Source organism: Lagenorhynchus albirostris, chromosome 5, assembly GCF_949774975.1.
Source record: "Lagenorhynchus albirostris chromosome 5, mLagAlb1.1, whole genome shotgun sequence".
Lineage (NCBI taxonomy): Eukaryota > Metazoa > Chordata > Mammalia > Artiodactyla > Delphinidae > Lagenorhynchus > Lagenorhynchus albirostris.
Genome location: NC_083099.1, coordinates 10,180,195 through 10,201,341, shown reverse-complemented (window position 1 = coordinate 10,201,341; position 21,147 = coordinate 10,180,195). Strand labels below are relative to the sequence as shown.

General features: G+C 42.7%; 1 protein-coding gene across 1 annotated transcript in view; it reads right to left on the bottom strand.

The window, feature by feature from the left end:
* Window positions 1-21,147, bottom strand: part of TBC1D5 (TBC1 domain family member 5) — a 543,452-nt gene that overhangs the window by 58,917 nt on the left and 463,388 nt on the right. The window contains exons 18-19 of the mRNA XM_060149553.1: window positions 15,680-15,927; window positions 11,316-11,381 (exon numbers count right to left, since the gene is read on the bottom strand). Of these exons, the coding sequence (XP_060005536.1) occupies window positions 11,316-11,381; window positions 15,680-15,927 (314 nt within the window). The remainder of the gene's footprint in view (window positions 1-11,315; window positions 11,382-15,679; window positions 15,928-21,147) is intronic.

Here is a 21,147-nt window from a genome sequence, read left to right as displayed (position 1 = left end):
GCGAGTTAAGTTTTATTTGGGGCAAAATGAGGACTGCAGCCCCGGGAGACAGCGTTTTCAGATAGCTCTGAGAAGCTGCTCTGAGGAGGTGAGCGGGGAGGGGGGCGGCGGGGTGGGGTGGGGTGGGGAGCCAGGTTATATAGGAGTTCTGTAACAAAGGGCAGGTACTCTGAACATCAAAAGATTATTGTTAAGTAAAGAAAACCAGATATCTCAAGTTAAAGCATTTATCGCTTTTCTATACATGGGAAGATGCAAGAGTCTTGGCTCACTGAAATCATTCCTTTGATATGCACCTCAGCTATCTGCAGCCAGCATCCTGACACATCCTGAGTTTCCTCAGGGCTCACCGCAGGGAGTGGCTGCAGTCTGATGGCTGCTAGAAGGCAGGTATTCTTTTCAGCCCTGAGTTTCCTCGGCTCACGGTGGAGGGCTGCGATCCTTGATGACTGTGACATCCTCTGTTTATTGATATAGCAGGAAAATATTTCATTTCTCACGGTTGTTACTGAGATTCAGCCATTTTTTTCTTGAATAGATGCTCCTCAAATTGACTCAATCCTTTGATTAATTTTCAGAGTTCTGAACAAGTTGATTTTGGCATTCTCGCCATTCTTCTTGTTACTTTCATGGAGAAACAGATTTTTCAGAGGTCCTTATTCTGTTATTCCAAAAGTACATCCCTCTGTAACATGTTTTTTGGACTTGATCATGAAAATTTGTCTTTCATTTATATAAAAATCTGCCTTATCTTTTTTAAGGAATGTGAAGAAAGAAATTTTGTAGCGCTCCTGAATAATTGGGATTTTTCTAATTTTTTTGCCTTTGCAAACAAAATGACAACGCTCTGGAGAGGTACATCTTTAGGTACGGTTGGCTATTTCTGTAAGATAAATTTATATACATGGAACTGCTATGTTTAATGGTATGTACATTTTAAATTTAGATGATTCCAAATTGCTTCCTCCTAGGATTTTAAAAGACATATATGTGTGTAATATATATTTATATACGTGTAAATGTAATATGATGTATGATATCTTTATCTACTTACTTATTTGGTTAATCTGATGGAAGGAAGACTTCATTATGTTAGCTTGAAGTTTCTTGATAACTAGTGAGGCTGAATATCTTTTTTTTTTTTTTTTTTTTTTGCGGTACGCGGGCCTCTCATTGTTGTGGCCTCTCCCGTTGCGGAGCACAGGCTCTGGACGCGCAGGCTCAGCGGCCATGGCTCACGGGCCCAGCCGCTCCGCGGCATGTGGGATCTTCCTGGACTGGGGCACAAACCTGTGTCCCCTGCATTGGCAGGTGGACTCTCAACCGCTGCACCACCAGGGAAGCCCTGAATATCTTTTTAAACAATATCTCTTAACATAATAATATGGGCCATCTGAAGATCCTCTGTGAATTGTCTCTGTTAACTTCATTTAAAAAAACTGATTTAGGCGAGTTCCTCCTAAATTCTAGAACGTAGCCCTTTGTACATATGTCTGTGTATGTCTACATTTACCTTTATGGCTTCTGTTTTTAGGGTCCTACTTAGGAAGGCATTTCTTACCCAAGATGATAAAGTGAAAAACAACTTAAGTGTTGATTATAAACCTAGGTTTTTCTTTTTCCTTTTATGAACATTTTCTCCTTGCTCCTTCAAACTCTACTCCTTAAGAAGCTTTTATTGCCTTGGGGTGGCGGAAGATAAAGCTAAAACAAAAGGAATGTTTGCTCAGTTTTGAGTTTCAATTTACTTTTAAAAGTACACAGAAAAAAAGAAATCTAAGAAGCCAAAGCATTTTGATTCATGAGAACATGGTTTTCTTCACAAAATGAAATGAGAAAACTTCCGTCTTTTTCTGAGTTTATACAACTGAATTTATCTGTCCCTTCAAAGTTTGGATCATTCACCTGTAACTCTGGTGCTGGTGACTTTTGAAAGGTACGACTATAGCGGCTCTTTGGATTTTTTTCTATGTTAATTCCTCTATTAAAGTTTCCTACTTTTTCTTGGGTCAATTTTGATCATTCATATCTTTCCCCCAAAAGCCATATTATATGGCAGGTGGAATAATGCCTATGCCCTTAATCTCTAGAGCCTATGAATATGCTACTTTATGTGGCGAGAGAGACTTTGTAGGTGTGGTTTAAAGAACCTTAAGATGGGAAGAGTATCCTGGGTGATCATGGTGGGTTAGTGTGAACACAAGTCCTTACAGTGAAACAGGAAAGTAGAAGAAGGAGTCAGAGCTGTGACTAAAGAAAAAAAAGGCAGGGCTTCCCTGGTGGCGCAGTGGTTGAGAGTCCGCCTGCCGATGCAGGGGACACGGGTTTGTGCCCTGGTCTGGGAAGATCCCACATGCCGCAGAGCGGCTGGGCCCATGAGCCATGGCCACTGAGCCTGCGCGTCCGGAGCCTGTGCTCCACAACAGGAGAGGCCACAACAGTGAGAGGCCCACGTACCGGAAAAAAAAAAGAAAAAGAAAAAGAAGGCAGCTGAAGCAGGAGAGGGAGCTGACCTGGTGGTGTTGGCTTTGAACGTGGAGGCAGGGACGTGAGTCAGTGTGGAGCCTCTAGAGCTGGCAATGGCCCTCAGATGACGGCCAGTGAAGACATGGGGACCTCGGCTCTACAGTCACAAGGAAGTGAATTCTGCCAACAGCACAGATGATTCTCCCCTAGAGCCTCCTGACACCTTGGTTTTAGCTTGCTGAGACCTCAATCAGACTTTCGATTCACAGAACTGTTACAATAGTGGGAAACGCTCATTATTATTTCTTAAGTACTTCAGAAGTATTTCTCTACTTATGATCTCTAGACTCTTGAACATTTGACATTATAGTTCAGATTCTGAGTTAATCTAAAATTCCAGGTAGAATCATTTGAATTTTATTATACTGCAGGAAAAAGTTAGAATTCTGTGGACTATAACAACTTTTGCCCCCATCTTTCTTCCAAAATGGAAAAAAAAAAATAACATATATTTCAAGCACTCCAAGGTCCTGTGTGGCTAGCGGACACCACACTGGACAGGACAGGTATAAACCACTTAACAGTCTAAATTTCCAAATGTTTTTCACAACACGCAGGCTGTTACGTAAAGTAACAATCATAACAAAATAAGCTAATGACATATCTAGGAGAGATCTTTCGAATACCTGCTTTAATAAATTAGCTCATCAGTTATTTACTGGGTGAGATTTAGTATCCAGTTATCCAATCCAGAAAGAACTTAAAAGTGTCTTGTTCTCCCTAAGTTTCTTTTGTAGCTATTATTCTCCTGGGCAAACTTCCTTTGCAGAGATAACACTAAGCTGGTTCTTATCAGAATTTACCTCTGAATGATCAAATTCCAAATTGGTGGTAGTATTATACAGTACTACTTGGCCTGTATCTCGTATAAAAAACCTGTACAAAATACATTTCCCCTCAATTACAGAAATTAGCTAACATTTTTGTGCCCTTTGGGACCGTAGACATTTAGACCTTAAGAGGACAGAGTCACCAGCACGTGAGACGGAAGAAAGGACTGTCAGACTTCCCACCCTTTCCAGGCCTGAGACATTCCATCACCCTGGCCTCACCTGGACAGCTCCCAAGCTGAGGAGTCAGGACTCTCAACACGCCTGTAGCCCATAAACTGCACAGTAGCCCTGATACTCTTGTGAACCTTTGAAAGTTTTTAACTGACAGGAACAACATTAACCATTTCTTGTGTTGCACCAAAACCCGATGCTCATTCCTAGAGGAGCCTGCGGAGCCCTGCCGAGATCCCCGCTTCGGGACCGAGGCACTTGTTCTCCCAGACGCGGGAAGCGTGGGCTGCCGCTGGCTCTCACGGCTTCCTCTCTGGAAACAGCCCCAGCCGAGAAGAGCTGCTTTGCCCAAGATCATGCCCCTTCCCCGGGGAACAGCTCCAATCCAGTGACTGGTTTGGGTGGACAGAGGACAAAGGTTGGCCCCCTTGTCTCAAAACAGACAACTGAGGGCAACACTGCTTCTTTGACTCCCCACGTATTGACCCTGAGGGCACTCCCCCAAAAGCTTCCTACCCGAATTCTCCAAAGTCCTGACCCAAGACAACTATTTACGATTATATGGTGAGGCACTCTTGAATATACTAAATACAGACCTATTCTCAAGCCACCTCAGGCATGCCCAGTCTTCCTTTCATAACCAAACATCGGGGAACAAGCCCAATGCAGACTGATCTGAGGAAATGTCTCTGGAAACTCTGCCCAGCGCTGAGGATGGGGGGATGACCACAGGAGCTCGTGAGAAGCTCCTAAAACAGCAGCACAAGGGAAACACAGACTTGTACCTGCACTGACTGACCTACAACCCCAGGTGGTCAAAGCAAACACTGAAGTATGAACAGCGGGACTCTGGAAGCACAAAAGAGGGACCGTCCAATCCTGTCTCAGGCCATCAGAGTTGTGAGCGACATCTTGAAATCTGAGGAGTGGGCAGTGGTGGGGGTCATGGCTCAGGGAAGGTCATTTGGGGGCAGAAAACATGGTATTTACGAGGCAGTTAGACGCCTGGGAACATGGAGCTCAGACAAAGCCTGATTAATCCTTCAGCGCTTCCTGCCATCCATATGGAATTGAAAATGACACCGATACCAGTGTAAACAAAATAGGATTAAGTTCAACAGAGTGCTTCTGTTTCATTTGATGATTACATCAATGGTTTTCTCGGGGGTGGGCTGGGGTGGGGAGGAGGGAATCAAACTCTTTCTAAAAGTTGCCAGTACCCCACATGTGAGCTGCTTTCTCTCTTGGTCATCCAGCTCTGGGGGAGGGAGGCAAGAGGGAAGGTGGGGCTCTAAAAATAGGGCCAGCTAGACCAAGAAGAGCAGCTTGTTCTCGCGTGAAGGGGTTTGGCCTTTCTCTTGTCAGTAGCGATGGGAGTTAGTACAGATGTTAAGCAGGAAAGTAGCCTGAGTTTTACAGGAGCTTGGCTGAACGAGGCATGCCCTGCACTGGCCCATGCAAGAGATTATAAGGCTTCGACTAAAGCTGGGGTGATAGATTTGAGAGACACTTGCAAAGCACAAGTCCTCAAAGCAGTACCTGCCGAGTCAGCACCTGCGCTGGAGTCTGAGCTCAGCTGGTATCTAGCTGTGTGGCCTTGAAAGAGTCACTGACCCTGCACAGGCCCAGTTCTCATCCACAAGGGAGCCATCCACTTCACGTGCGCTGTGTGTCCTAGGTGGGTCGCGTGTGTAAAGGGCTCAGCGTGGCTCCCGGCATCTGCTATGCGCTGCGCAGACCCAGACCATTAACCAGCACGCTGGGCACTTCCAAATCTAGAGCAGGTGGGTTCACAGGCAGTCCTGTGGTCACAGACCTGCCAGTGCTCTCCTGCTGGCCTGTCCTTCCACTGGCTGCAGTGCCCGGTGACCACCCGCAGACCTGGGCTAACTGGCTCTGAGCCCAGGACCACCACGTACGCCACGCCCGGGAGCGCCTGCGGGTTCGGATGCACGCCCTGGTGCGAGCTGCATCTGCGCAGGACGGGAACGTACCTTTTTCTAACATGCACAAAGGGACTCCTTGGACTAGCTATGGCCGTGTCTGGGCATACTAAATCTTTCCTTCACTCTCTGTCCTTCTCTGAAAGATTCAATAAAACTTCTGGGTCCCCTGTGCTACGTGTCAATGGAGGTTATCTGTCAAGCGCCTGAGTGGACTGAATGAGCTTCACAGGCATCAGTGGGGACCCTGACCACAGAGTGGCTGGGAGAGAGGAAAGGAGGAAGGGGAAGAATATTTATTAAGTTCCTACGATGCCTCACGAATTTTCATGACTTTTCTCTCATTAAACTCAGTGGGAAGCAAGAACAGGGGTTGGGCTGTATTCCTAAATAGTCGGGCAGAACCCCCATAAACCTGAGACCAGCTGGGGGATTTGGACACAGGACGGCCAAAGGCAAAACGTTCAGGAGGCTAGGAAGTCTGGGGGTCGCTGGTGGGAGGCCTGGCTCAGAGAAGCGGGCAGGGCAAAGCCTTTGGGAAGCCCGGTGCTGTGGCCACAGGAAGGGGGTCGCCTTGACGTCATTCAGCGACCCGGAGAAGACAGGACGAAGCTGGGCCCCGCCTGGTGACACTTTGGTACCTCACAGACCTGAGTGACAGACAGCAAGAGGGCTCAGGTCTACTCATTAGAAACATACATCTTGGTGCCACAAGAGGGGAAAGGAAGCAGGCCATACCTGCAGCCCCTGAAACAGACCTGGTTCTAGCCTGGCCAGAGAGGTCAAGCTTTATTGCGTCCAGGGCTGGCGTGCAAACATGGAGTTTCAGATTGTCAGAAGTCATTGTTAAGCAAAGAAAAGACAGAGGTGTTAAGTAGGTTCATCTATTTGATTCTGGAAACCAAAGAGGTACCTGAGGAAAACACATAATGACGCCACCACCAGGACCTGCCCCGCCCCCCCACCCGTCATGCCCTCGAGCCCTTACTATGCGACAGGTAACTGCCCTTGAAGCAGCTGCTCTTTCTCTGTCTTTACAGGCAAGTGGTGAAGTGGCCTCGCTGGGTCATCCAGCAAGGCAGTGACGGAAGCAGGACCCTAACCCAGGCCCGACTCCAGAGCCCGGGCTGGGCAAAGATGCACCACCATCCCGCTCCCCTACAAAGGGCTGCAGTAAATGTGACTTCGAATTAAAGAAAAGTGGAATGAGGTCTTTGGATATGAAAGGGCAAATTCTGACCTTGTTCTCAATCCAAAAACAACTCATTTATTCAATGTTTTTTCCAGTAAGTGTTCCAAAAAGAGGCGTTTTCTAGCTAATTGATGCGTCCCCAAATTTGTTTTCCATGTTCTGTATTTCTCTGCAATTGTTCAGAACATAATGGAACTACCTGTTCTGCTTCAGGACTATCGTGTCTCAACAACACCCAGAGGGACCGGTACCGGGTCATCTACCAGGATAACCTTTTGGCTCTGCAGTCTCCTCCTCACCCTTGTGGGCAGCAGCAGCTCTCTGTCCTCTCGTCACCATGTCCTGCTCGAGTTGATTTGACCTCCCTCTTTTTTGTTCTACCCATTTGCTGCTTGTCACCTGCACTGGGACTTATCTGTTAGTGTTTTCATCTTGAAGGTCCAGAGTGAAGTAATCTCCAGGCACGAGCTGTTAACACATTAATGTGACTCGCGTGTTGTTTCTCAGTTTAAAATCTTTTTTTTTTTTTTTTCCTACAAGGCATTATAAGAAACTTAACAGTGGATACCCTTAGTGAAATGGGCTGGCAGAAAGAAGTGGGAGGAGAAAAGGGGGTTGTTTTATTTCCCATGTAATGCCTTTAATTAATTGGGGATTGTCTAATATTATATGTACTTCAGTTTTACCTTAAGAATGTCAACAGTGGTTATCTGGGCAGGGAGATTTTTGATCTTTCTCAACCTTTTTTATTTGAAAAAGCAACCTGATACATGCACCCCTATGTTCATAACGGCACAATATACAATAGCCAAGACATGGAAACCACCTAAACGTCCATCAACAGATAAATGGATAAAGAAGATGTGGTACATATATATAATGGAATATCTCTCAGCCATAAAAAAGAACGAAATAGTGCCATTTGCAGCAACATGGATGGACGTAGAGAGATTACTATACTAAGCAAAGTAAGTCAGAAAGAGAAAGACAAATACCATATGATTATCACTTATATGTGGAATCTAAAATACGACACAAATGAAGTTATCTAAGAAACAGAAACAGACTCACAGACATAGAGAACAGACTTGTGGTTGCCAAGGTGTGGGGAGGGGAGGGGAGGGATGGACTGGGCGTGTGGGATTAGCAGATGCAAACCATTATACATGTAGTGGATAAACACAAGGTCCTACTGTATAGCACAGGGAACTAAATATATTCAATATCCTGTAATAAACCATAATGGAAAAGAAAAAAAAACCAACCTGATAAATGTTATATAATGATATCTATACATTCACGTTAGTAACATAAATACATATACACGAATACAAATTTTAACATTGCCTATGGCAATAACTTAAGAAATCTAAATTTCTTTCCTAAGGGTCCATTATATGATAATACTTATATACTTCTGTTGTTGGAAATTCTAAATTCTCTTTGGAAGTAATGTCTGTGTATATGCATGTGTCTATCTCCCCATATTTTAAAGTTTTTTAGTTTATGAATTAATAATTCCTAAGTATCTCTCGAAAAAAGTTCCTGGGGGTAGATGTGCCATTTCCAAAAATAATTTTGAAGAAACACTTTGAGTTGCCAAAAGTGAACTGTCCTGTGGCACATTTTTTTATGATTGCAACCTACACTGAGAAATATAAAATGGAACTTTCCAACAATTGTCCAAATATTATTTATTGACTAAATTGTGAGATCTCACGTTATATTCAGAATTTTCTTCAAAAAATTAAAACCTGTATAATTATTGTGTGTTAAAAGGCAAAGATACAGATATGAAACCTCATGGGAAGAAAAGACTATCTACAATCAAAGAATCATTGAAAATATTGACATTTACTTAATTTCTTGAAATTTGCTCCACTGCTTTGAAAAAAGATACTTGGGAAGTCTCAATGTTAGTTTTTCATTTCTCTGAAATGAAAAGTATACCTACTCTTGTGGGTTTAGCATGTCTGATGAGATTCGCCAATTTCCAATATTACTGACCCTATCAAGCAGAGATTGTTAGAAAGTTTTTTGTTGCCACCACTGACTATTTTGGTTTACTTCTACTTCCCCTTGCTTTCTGACATTCTGCAGGAAGTGTGTTGAGGGAAACACACTGTGACTTCTCCACATCCGGGTAGGTATCATCCTACTGTCTCATCACAGACTGGAAGCTCTTTCTCTGGCCTCACGTCTCATTAAGCCACTGGACTCTTCCCTGTCAGACTGATACAGTCTCTGTTGGAGCAGGGCAGGCAGGGTAATTTAGAGCAGGGTATCAGAAAAGGAGCTGGCTCCTGACCATGTGGGCTTGCTGGGCCATCTAAAGCACCGGGGATGCCCTAGCAGCCTGGTGAAGCTGGAGGGAAGCCCAAGGGACTGATGAAAACAGAGCTCGGCACACAGTAGGCACTCAATGAACACTTGCTGAATAAGTGAATGAGATGATTCTACTTCTACAACACAAGTCATTTGAACAAAATGATACAACCTCCTTCTTTAAGAGTCTATTTAAAGAGCGACACTGTTCACGTGGCTCTGGTCTGCAGGAAAACATGGACTGAGCAATAGCATAAAAGCAGAAGTCAGAACAGACAAGCCAGCCTTCAGCTTTCTCTTCCCACAGGTATAAAATGATCGGGCTTCAATACCCAGAGGAATACTCTGCGGTGGACTCACTTTGGGATAACAAAACTCTGGTTAAAAAGTTGTCTGGGTGGGGGCTTCCCTGGTGGCGCAGTGGTTGAGAGTCCGCCTGCCGATGCAGGGGACACGGGTTCGTGCCCCGGTCCGGGAAGATCCCACATGCCGCGGAGCGGCTGGGCCCGTGAGCCATGGCCGCTGAGCCTGCGCGTCCGGAGCCTGTGCTCCGCAACGGGAGAGGCCATAGCAGTGAGAGGCCCGCGTACCGGAAAAAAAAAAAAGTTGTCTGGGGGGAATTCCCTGGCAGTCCAGTGGTTAGGACTCTGTGCTTTCAGTACCAAGGGCCCGAGTTGATTCCTGGTCGAGGAACTAAGATCCCGTGAGCCACGTGGCGAGGCCAAAAACGAAGTTGCCTGGGGGGGCTTAGATTTTAATTTTAGGAAACAAATTTAAGTCCTACGAATCCTCACCGTATCAGAAGATCACATCAATATTCATCTAAGCACAATAACTGACAAAGCTAAAGAGAAGTCATCTGGAGGTGATCTGCCTCTTCTACTGGCCATGCTACTGCACCCCTTTATTATACAGATCACTCCACAGACACCAAGAAGAGTAAATAGCAGCTTTTCACAGAATCCCTGAGCTTGAAAAGCCCTAAAAGTCAGCTGGTTCACTTAACCAGAACACAGCCAGAAACCATACCTGTGAAACACAGAACTACATATAGAAGTAAGATCACACCCCTCTGTGACACAGTATGTTTTTTAAGATGTTAAGTCAACATACCACTGATCTCCTAATCACAATATATTGTTTTCTGTTAATTTATTAAAAAGCACAGATATTATGGAGACATATCATTATTAGAACAGTATTTTAATACTAGTAGCATGACTGTACTGTGTGGGTATTTTAAATTAAGGAAGACATGATAGGAATTTCAATTAATACGGCCATCTTTTTTGTCTGAATTTGAATGGAGGATTCTTAAAGTTAGTCTAGTCTTCCATTTAATACAGAATTCCTCTCTGTAGCATATTTTTTTATCTAAAAGATCACATAATAAAAGATGAATGCAGCAACTTTAAATATTTACGTTTCTAAATTCCACAGGAGCTGCTGAATATGGATTACTATTATTCTGTTTCTTTTTTTTTTTTTGCGGTACGTGGGCCTCTCACTGTTGTGGCCTCTCCCATTGTGGAGCACAGGCTCCGGACGCGCAGGCTCAGCGGCCATGGCTCACGGGCCCAGCCGCTCCGCAGCATGTGGGATCTTCCCGGACCGGGGCACGAACCCGCGTTCCCTGCACCGGCAGGCAGACTCTCAACCACTGCGCCACCAGGGAAGCCCCCTGTATTTCTTAAATAAACTTCTTCTAGATTTTGAACACACGGTTATGATATTTAACTATTATCTTTTTATTTTAAATCATTACCAATGACTCTACATAGAGATTTGTCACACTGAACTTTAATTCTGTTAATACGATTCATAGTATGAAGCCTGTACTTAAAAATGTATTTCAGAATCAAGTTGTAATTCTTTTAGCTAAAATATAGTAAGTACCTATGGCTAATACATACAATAATATGTATACACACAGCATCTAAAATGTCTTAACCTCAGAACTAATTTGTCAAATCTTGTCACGGAGCACCTATGCACAACTGAAAGAACATCTCAGCGTGAGCTGCCAAAGAAAATGTGGTGGTAAAATAATAACAAAATCTAGAGTGACCATATTTCGGCAAGGAAAGAAGCTGGTGCAAACCTGATAAAAACCCCACAGCTTAACGGGATTTGGCATCAGCATCAGCACGATATGACATGAGAGGGGACTTTTGTTCTTAACAACAGTGCCACTCAGTGGCTGAACAATGGAGTGAACTGATAAACAGCATGAATGGAAGGTGGGCAAAAAGGAAAATGGAGTTTGGGAAGAGGCAATGATAGTACTGCAGGCAAAGAGATACTGCATTGCCATGGTAACTGTACCTGGGAGGTCAGTTAGGGTCTGGGCAGGAACAGAAACCTGAGCATCGCTTCCTGTAACTACATCGCCTGGATTTCATAAGAAAAAATAATTAGATATCATAAAGAGGAAAAGAAAATCAATTTTTCTTTCATATTTAATGCTGGAATACTTTACTTATCAACCTAATTACTAAAAGTACAGTGAAACAGAAAATACAACACAATCTTAGAAAAATATAAAATATTTTTTAAAGAAACTGATTTTTAAAAAGTGTTTCCTAAAAAGCTTTTGTGCCTGTTTTTCTTAAGGAAAAAAAACAAGTTTCTATTAGTCTAAAGTACAGGGAACTTTAGCCATCAAAAGACTTGGCCGAGCAGATTTCATTATGCTATAAATAACAGCATGATTTTATATTTTCTTATTTTTCTAAAAAAATTCTTTATCCAAAAGTAAGTTATATGCCTTTATTAAGAAGTCAACATTCTTCTGAAATTGATTTCCTCCTGCAACAGACAAAATTTATTTTTAACTAAACTTGAAACCAATTTCTTCAGTGATAAGATAAAGACCTAAACAAGTTCTAATTTCATATTAAGTATTGAAAAGATTTCATAAGTTACCACATGCACTTATAAATGTCAACATGTAAAAATAAATCTGTGAACTGCATACCCTTTAAACTTGATATACTTATTATAGGCGAGATTTCATTTACAAATTGGACCTGCAGTAAATGCTTAAAATAAAGAAGTGTTCAAATTCAAAAAACAGAGGAAAGGGGGGGGGGGGAAAGGGAGTACATTTAAAAAATGCAGGAAAGAAAGGAAAAGGAAGTACTGAGAAGCATTCGAGGTACACGGCCACTGAGAAGGAAGATTTTTTTGGTTCTTTGATTTCCTTCCTGGATGACAAAGTTCAACATGAAGCACAGTTGCTGTCGACAGAATCATCCCCTGGATAGATCAGCATCTGAAGCCTCATGCTATTTTGAGATTAATGAGCTGAAAAACAAGCCTTCTTAAAAGGCACCATATTTTCTATGTATGATAACGTATGATTAACAGATTTGCTTTCCCTGTAGCTTTTACACAATAGTAAAAAAAAAAAAAATCAATGTTTGAATTATATAACAACCCTCAGTGCCTTGACCACTTGCTACCATTATGATTTACAGCACAGCCAGCTCACCTGGAAATTATTGGGTTGTAATTAGACCATTCCTATCAATTAACGGTACATGCATTTATATTCTCCTATAGCTGAAATAAAATCTATAAATAGGTACATATGCCAAACAAGTGATAAACAACTTTTCGTGGAACTTCTCAGGTCCTGAATTTTCATAATATAGTTAACTCTCTATTCACTGGTGAATGGTGTGCCTCATTTTCTGTACATCTGAAAATTTTCAATTCTATGCTTGCTACCCATTTCACTCTGCTGCTTCTGGATCACCTATTAATGTATATTTAGAGACTGAGACTAATTTTAATATTGGATGTCACCAGGAAAATGATGGAGGATCACCTGTGCTCCCTCCCTCCTTCAGGACCCCGGCCCCAACAGAGATGCCAACAGCAGAAGGCATTTCAAGTGACACCTACATGAATGTTGGCTTCTCTGTAGAACTCTTCCCCTATTCAAGCACAGGTAATCGGGAGTTAACTAACCTATGAAAGCCATAAGGATATCCAGCTGCGTAAACAACCACTTTTCAAAACAACTTTAAAATTTTCCAGCAGAGCACCCGAAAAAGGCACCAAGTAGGTGACTCTGTTCTGAGATAGTCAGAAGGCCTATTCCAACACATGCCTTCCGAAAGGGTAAACACTGTGCTCACTCATTCCTGGGCCAGGTGACACACCTGCAGATTTGTCAGTGTCACAGCACAGCAGGACACTTGTGGGAAACACCAGCATAAGCAACCGATGTTGGTATTTTTTTTTTTTACATCTTTACTGGAGTATAATTGCTTTACAATGGTGTGTTAGTTTCTGCTTTATAACAAAGTGAATCAGTTATACATACACATATGTTCCCATATCTCTCCCCTCTTGCGTCTCCCTCCCTCCCACCCTCCCTATCCCACCCTTCTCGGTGGTCACAAAGCACAGAGCTGATCGCCCTGTGCCATGCGGCTGCTTCCCACTAGCTATCTATTTTACGTTTGGTAGTGTATATATGTCCATGCATGTTGGTATCTTTTACCAAAGGAACCGCAGATTTTTGGAGCTGGGAGGCTCCCCAGGGATCAGCCCAAACCTCTTATTTCTGGGTGAGGAAAAGGGTCTGAAAGCTTCAGCATTCTGCCCGTGGTTCACTGGAGAGTGAATGAAGGAAGGGGATCAACCTACCCTCGCTTCTACTGGTATAAACCTTTCTCCTTCCTTTTACTCCATTTTATTCAAAACTTCATGCAGGGAGGGGCATTAGCAGGACGATATACCTTTAATATGAAGGTAGACAAGCTTTTTGCAGGTTGACACGACAAGAACAAACCAGAAATAAAAAGGAGAGTTGCCAAACAAGACCACTTTTGTTCAGCGCAGGGATCAGTTACAAAATGCCCCAGTGATGCTCATGTTCCAAATACTTTGCTTAAGTGCTCTGTTGTTTCCTTGTAACTGGAGACTCAGTTTTCATCAATTGTTCCATCCTCATGCACTTCCTTTCTCACTTACTGTGATATTAATACTTGACATTTCCTTAGAGACACAACTTTATATTTCTATAGTCATTTGGCTTGGTTCCTCAGAAAATTTAACAGCATTAAGAGATTCTCTGACTCATTTGCTGCCATCAGTTAGAACTACTACTGACTACAGCTTGTTATCAAAGCAATATTGAAATCATATTTGTTTAGAACAGTAAAACAGTACAATTAAGAAATATATAAAATAACATTCATTTCCATCCTGGAAGTGGGCATGTCTCCTGGCATTAAAATACATTTACAATATGTTAATGATCTGAAGTCTCCTATTCTTTAAATCATGTGTGATAGCTCTACATTAAAAAGAGAAGAATGTAATTTGAAAAGAGATATTCGTATGTAAGGTAAATGGAATATTCTAATAGAAATTTAAATACTCAATATATAAAGTCTAATACTTCATATAGGCAATGATAGATAATATGATGAAACTAATAGAAAAACACACACTTACTATTGAAAAACTCATTTTCTATCATTGGAGAAGAGTCCATTTAACTTAAGTTCTGATCAGTTTAGATGCCAATAATTTAATTTTTAAAATAATTTTGGATGCAATCCTCTTAAACAGAGTATATGGAACATGGTTTAAGGTCTTCTTACTGATTCAATATTACTATTGTTATTGTCAACACCTGTTACTGAACTTGGCTATGATCCAGGGACACCTTTAAGACACAGATGAGGCAGGGGTCAGGAGGGTATTTGCTCTGACACTAAATGGCCACAGACACTATGCTTTGTGAGGCCTTAGGATTGATTTTTGTAGATTTTCTGCCATCGTGTTACTATTTCTTGCTTCCGTAGTATAGACAGCAGAGTCCCATCACTAAAAATAAATGTGGCTATTTCTAATCGGCTATGAGTAGGGGTACTTAATTCATATGTCTTTGGAAATAAGTAGAAAATAAGAGAAAAAGGTTATGAGTAAGAACCTGAAGGGCTCCCTTATGAACAAAACACCGGAGGCAGGTGAAGCGCTGGAAAGGCGCTGAAATGGAAAGGAGCGTACCTGAGTCCCAGCGGCAGGAGAGCCGCTGACGGCACTCCCAGCAGCAGTGCACACTCGTCAACTGAGTGATCCGGCTCTCACGTTCTCTGGTTCTCTCAGTGCAGGGACTCAGACACTAACTCTGCTGCCTGAGATATTCTGTTTGGCCTCTTCCCCGCTTTGGGCTCTAGTCTGTATTCCTTGGAGGTAAAGCAGGTGGAACAGGGACTGCAAGCCTGGTGACCCGCTTCCTCCAAACCAACTGCATGGACAAATGCTGTGACTAGCAGAGCCCAGGGTACCAGACCTTCCCATCTCAGATGCTCTTCTAGCCAGAAGCATCACTATACAAAGCTAGCAGAGATCTCGGTCAACTGACGTCAAGTTCTGTGCTGTGACAGTTCACGCCATACTCTGTGGGCATCACCAGGACGCAAATGCAAGTATACTAAGGTACAGATGTTAAAACAAGTACTTTAGCAAATTACCTCATAAAACGTTCTTAAGAACAATATAGTATCTGATATTGCCATTTAAAAAGGACCTACTATAACAGATTTTAAAAAATTAAGTCTTGTACTAATTTCTCTTTCTAGGACGGTGATTCCTCATAGACAGGTGAGGAAATCCCAGGCTACCTTGGGAGTGTTTCCTCTAGATTAACCAGTATTTTCCCTTACCTTTGTTCAGCTGCACTGGCATGCTTTCCGATTTCATCAGCCTCTGCTGCTGCTGCAGAGGATGCTTGGGGGCCTCTGCTAGGGTCCTGGTGGGAACCACAGCCGGGGAGGAGGTACCGCCACTGCTTCCCGGTACTGGGCCATCCGCACCGCCCGGGGCCGCTGCCGGAGAAATCAACTTTCTCCCAAAATTCATCAGGCTAGTAGAGACCTTATTTATATTCAGGGGAGCACCTTTGGCACTAGTCCTGTAAAAAAACAAATTAGGTGGAGAGACATTGTTTAAATTAGAGGACAACTCTATTTCACATGCTCTGTTGATATAAAAACATACCTTACCTGGGTCTAGATCAGCTAGAGGTCTAGATCAGCTACATGAAGTGAGGCGTGATAATTTCAAAGTGACCACAGAATAAGAAAACAACAAGATTCTTAAAGATGTGGCTTATGGAAAATAGTCTTTTTACTTTCCATTCATTCATTCATTCAACAAACAGGGCCCATTATAGCCAACACTGCAACTGTCCAAAACAGACATAGTTTCCCTCCTGGAGATTCTAGAAAATACATTCATCACATAATCACATAAACAGATGTATGACTAAAACCTGTGATGAGGACTCTGAAGGAGAGGTACAGGGTTGGGCGAGTCTGGGGTAACACACAGAAGGGGGCACCTGGGAAGCCAGGCTGAGAATAGATTTCCCACAAACTCTGGCCTGTGGGAACAAGGCCATTTTTAATCTGACTTTGAAAAATAAATGTGTCTGAGAGCCACGAAGTCAGTTCACAGAAGTACATCAAGGGCTCTGGTCCACGAGAATTGAGTCCACCCTCACCCCACACTACCGCCCCCGCGTTCCGTATCCTCCTTCCCCACGTCCCTGCTTTACTTTTCCTGATGGCGCTTTGCATCATCTGACATACTACATATTTTACTTATTTGGCTATGATCTGTCCACTTCCCCCAACCCCCACTGGAATAAAAGTTTCATGGAGACAGGACTTCGGTCTCTCTGCCATGTTGCCAGTCGCCTAGAACATAACAGGTGTTCTAGAAATATGTGTTAAAAGGCAGCTGCGTCTACCTGTAGTCTAAGCCTTTACACCTATTCCCATGGAGGAAGCGTCCCTTGCTCCTGGCCACAGCCCGCCTCCCCACGTGCAGGGAGATCCCATCTGCTCTGACCTTTGGAGACTGTTGCTCCTGGATCTTGCTCTCCTGCATCACCATTTCCCCCTTTCTACCGTATCTTTCCCATGAGCACACAACCGTGGTGTGTGTGTGTGTGTGTGTGTGTGTGTGTGCACGCAAGCGTGTCTCCCAACTTCTCCTTTGAACCCTCATTCCTTCCTGGTTACCATCCTACTTCTTTCCCTCCTCACAACACGTCTTTTCAGAAGTGTCTTAATGTGCTACTTGTGCTTCTCCAGTCCTGGTCCACTAAGGTCTGGCTGTGGCGTCCTTGCCATCGCTCTGAAACCACCCCTGGAGGTCACCAATGACTCCGCAGAGCAAAGGTCCATCCTTACTTCGTGCCACGTCTCAGCAGCAGTCAACTCCCCTCCACTCCCCGCTCCCTCTCAGACAGGTCCTCTCTCGGAAACCAGGGTTTGCTAGCACCTGTGCTCTGTCTGGCAGATAGAGGACACCAAGTCAACATTGGCTAAAATGAATGATTACTTCCCAAATGATTCATCATCTTGAAGTATCTCAGGGCTATTACGTGAAAGACCAGTTATGATTATAAATTATTTTAGTTGTTGGAGGCTGACCATGTCAATATCAAAGTTTGCATTTTTACTGCCCAATCATTAATAGAAGCTTGTTTTCTCGCATTTAGCTTCTTTTTCATAAAAGTAGGAAACTGAAAATCAAGTTTGAGGGATCCACTTGTTATGATTTTAGTTACCTTGAATTTTGCCATCATTTCGTCCTCTCAGATCTACCTGGCAACACTTACATGGTAATTCTACTTTTTATATGACAGCTGTATCCTTGCCGTTACTAGATAGGGCGCTAAAACAGAACTGATCCAGAGTTCTGTAATAAAAAGCAAAGAACACTATGCTTCTTCCTTCCATAAAGTCTTTAATGGTCCTAGCTAATATTATGGGCTAGGTATGGGAAACTTACATTGCTTCAGAGATTGGACAAATCAAATTTAAAACCTGGAATTTGCTTTATAAAAGAAACGAGCTATTCATTTATAACGCATGAAATGTGAAAAAAAATCCTTTTTCAAATGGTTCATTTTGCATCATTTCATCTTTAAAGAACAAAGCTATTTAATGTTCTTTGAAAAATTATTGAAAATAATGTTTCCTAATGGAGATGAGGATATATAGTGATGATGCACCACTTATTTCCAATGTTTTATTTATTTATTTATTTATTTGCGGTACGCGGTCCTCTCAGCACTGTGGCCTCTCCCGTTGCGGAGCACAGGCTCCGGACGCGCAGGCTCAGCAGCCATGGCTCACGGGCCCAGCTGCTCCGCGGCATACGGGATCTTCCCGGACCAGGGCACGAACCCATGTCCCCTGCATTGGCAGGCAGACTCTCAACCACTGCGCCACCAGGGAAGCCCTATTTCCAATTATTATACGCTTCCTAAGGAAGCAGAGACCTCTCAATGTATAGACACTACAGCTTGGCAACAGAGAAGGCGCTCAATACATGTTTATTGAGAAAAAGAATGAATGACATGTAAAGAACTCATAAATTCTGGATTCAGAAGGCGCTCACCTCTGGCACTGCAGCGCACTCAGCAGCCTGCGTGCATCCCCCTTTCTCGCGAGTCATAGTGGAAAGAAGAGTTATTAGGATACTGAAGTTCCACTGCATTTTAGTTTCGCTTGTATGCAAGTCAAGATCCATAACTCACGGATATGAAGAAGTTATAATGTTGTTACCCTTTTTTTATAAACAAAAATGTACTAGTCAAATTCCCATATTGCCAGTTCTAAAATTCATATGTTGATAAAAGTACTAAGAAACTGCTAGAGCATTATCAAGAGACTATGGTTATGGCATCTTCATTACTCCTACAAACCATGAAAAACACACAGATCAAGCTCATGCCGAACCATTTTTCATCTGAATAGCTCTTAAAAGAGGATGAGCGCTGTTTTCCTTTTTTGAACGTTTTTTGTTTTCAACCAATTTCCCCCTCATCCACTACCCATGCTTCCAGAAGAATAAGAAGAATTTTGAAAACAACTATTGAAGGTGACTATTTTCAGGTAGAAACGATTATAACCCATGTACTTCTAGAGCAAGCATGCTAAGCATGCTGCCTGCTGTTTGTGTTTTAGGCATGACAACTTTTATGACAAAGTTAGCTAAGAGAGATCTTAAATATTAGCAGCAGCGGTCTTCGCAAGACATACTAAACATTCTGCAACAGTTATTATTGGCTGTCAAGTCACGTGTGCTAAATTAATGAAAATTAATTTAGTTGTCAAGAGATCTGATGGACAGTGAGGACCGGACTGGATTGGATTAAAGATGGCGGCAATGGGGCTTCCCTGGTGGCGCAGTGGTTGGGAGTCCGCCTGCCGATGCAGGGGACGCGGGTTCGTGCCCCGGTCCGGGAAGATCCCACATGCTGCGGAGCGGCTGGGCCCGTAAGCCATGGCCGCTGAGCCTGCGCGTCCGGAGCCTGTGCTCCGCAACGGGAGAGGCCACAACAGTGAGAGGTCCGCGTACCACAAAAAAACACAAAAAAACACAAAAAACAAAACAAAACAAAACAAAACAAGATGGCGGCAATGTGTAAATAGTGTTAAAAGAAATGCTAAGAGGGCTTTGGAGTTAACAAGACATTGAACACCAAATCTAATGAGCAACTGGCTCTGTGTAATCAAAGTCTTTTGTTACTGTCGTCTACACTACATACTATTATTAAAAACAGTACCACCTAGGAGGGATTGTTTGGAAATTGTGCCAAGAACTTTCTTTTAGCACAGCCTCTTCAGTGGGTTAAATCAGCAGCAACAGAGGCATCTTCCTGAAGATCCATGAATCCTTCGAAATACCTGTACCAGAACCCAACCTGGCTTCATTGTTGGGCCCTTTTTGTACAGTTTCTGAAATTCTGAAAGTGGGTGACTCTTGCTGCCTCTTCTACCCTCTTCCTACCAACTTGATCTCTTGCAGCCTGGCTTTCTAACTCACACTCTGTTTACTGAAAGAGCTTCTAGGGTCTCCAATGCCTTCTTAATTCCCAGGATCATGAGCTGCTCTCATTCAACTTCTAAATCCTTTCTAAAGCTTAAAAAAAAAAAAAAGTATCGCCTCTGTAAAAACTCTCCACAACCTTCTTTCCTTTCCTGGTAACCAAATCTTTTCACCACCCTGATTTATTTCCTTCTTACCTACAGATTTCTTTCAAGTTTGATATTAAGTATCTAATATTTGTTTATTTCACTCCTCTTGCAATAAAATGTTGTTAGATGCTTGTTCCTATTTTTGTCAAATAATGAGTTTTCAACTCATTTTTAATTATTTTATCTATATTCCCAAAGGTTGAATGCTTGGCTCATTCATTCATTCACTTATTCATTTTCTCTTTTTCCCAATAAAAGCATGTAAAGCTGCATATTTGCATCTGATTAAAGCAATAGCATCGGGACTTCCCCGATGATAGTGGTTAAGACTCCTCGCTCCCAATGCAGGGGGCCCCTGCACGATCCCACATGCAGGCCGCAACTAAGAGGTCGCATGCCACAACTAAGGAGCCGGTGAGCCACAAATAAGGAGCCTGTGAGCTGCAACTAAGGAGCCCGCCTGCCACAACTAAGACCCAGCACAACCAAGGAAATAAATAAAATGAATAAATATTAAAAACAAAAATAAAGCAATTGCATCAAAGATTTTCCCCCACATTTTCAAATAGTCGTTGATCCAATTGTTATTTAGATACATTTAAAATTTTAGACAGTTGGGTTTGTCTTAAGTATATTACTCATTTTGTTTTATTAAATAAAAATAGAAATATCAGAAGAATGGAAGTGGGGAAATATTCTGATTTTTCAAAAGGAGTGTGGAAACCAAACTGTAAAATAGACTGGTTTATACAAATATTTTTACTAATTACTTGGAAATGGTTGTGTTTATTACAAGTAGCCAGTCTGGTTCACCAAAAACAAGTCATTCTAAGACAACTTTATTTCTAATCTGAAGTGTTGACCTCTGTTGGATTTTATCAAGGTGCAGTGGATGTAATGGAGGATAATACACACTTAGTTTATAGCTGAACAACTGTTACCTCACATGTACTGCTGAATGTTCTAGCACCCCTCTGGTGACATGTGTCTCAGACTTGGTTCACAGACCTCCTCACCAGTCTTTTTTTTAAGGTCATAATCTTCTGTCACTGAATTCCGTAACCTGGAAGAGTTATTTAGCCTGTTGTCTGGACCTTAGTTTTATTTACCTTATCTTTAAACCATGGGGGCTGAGT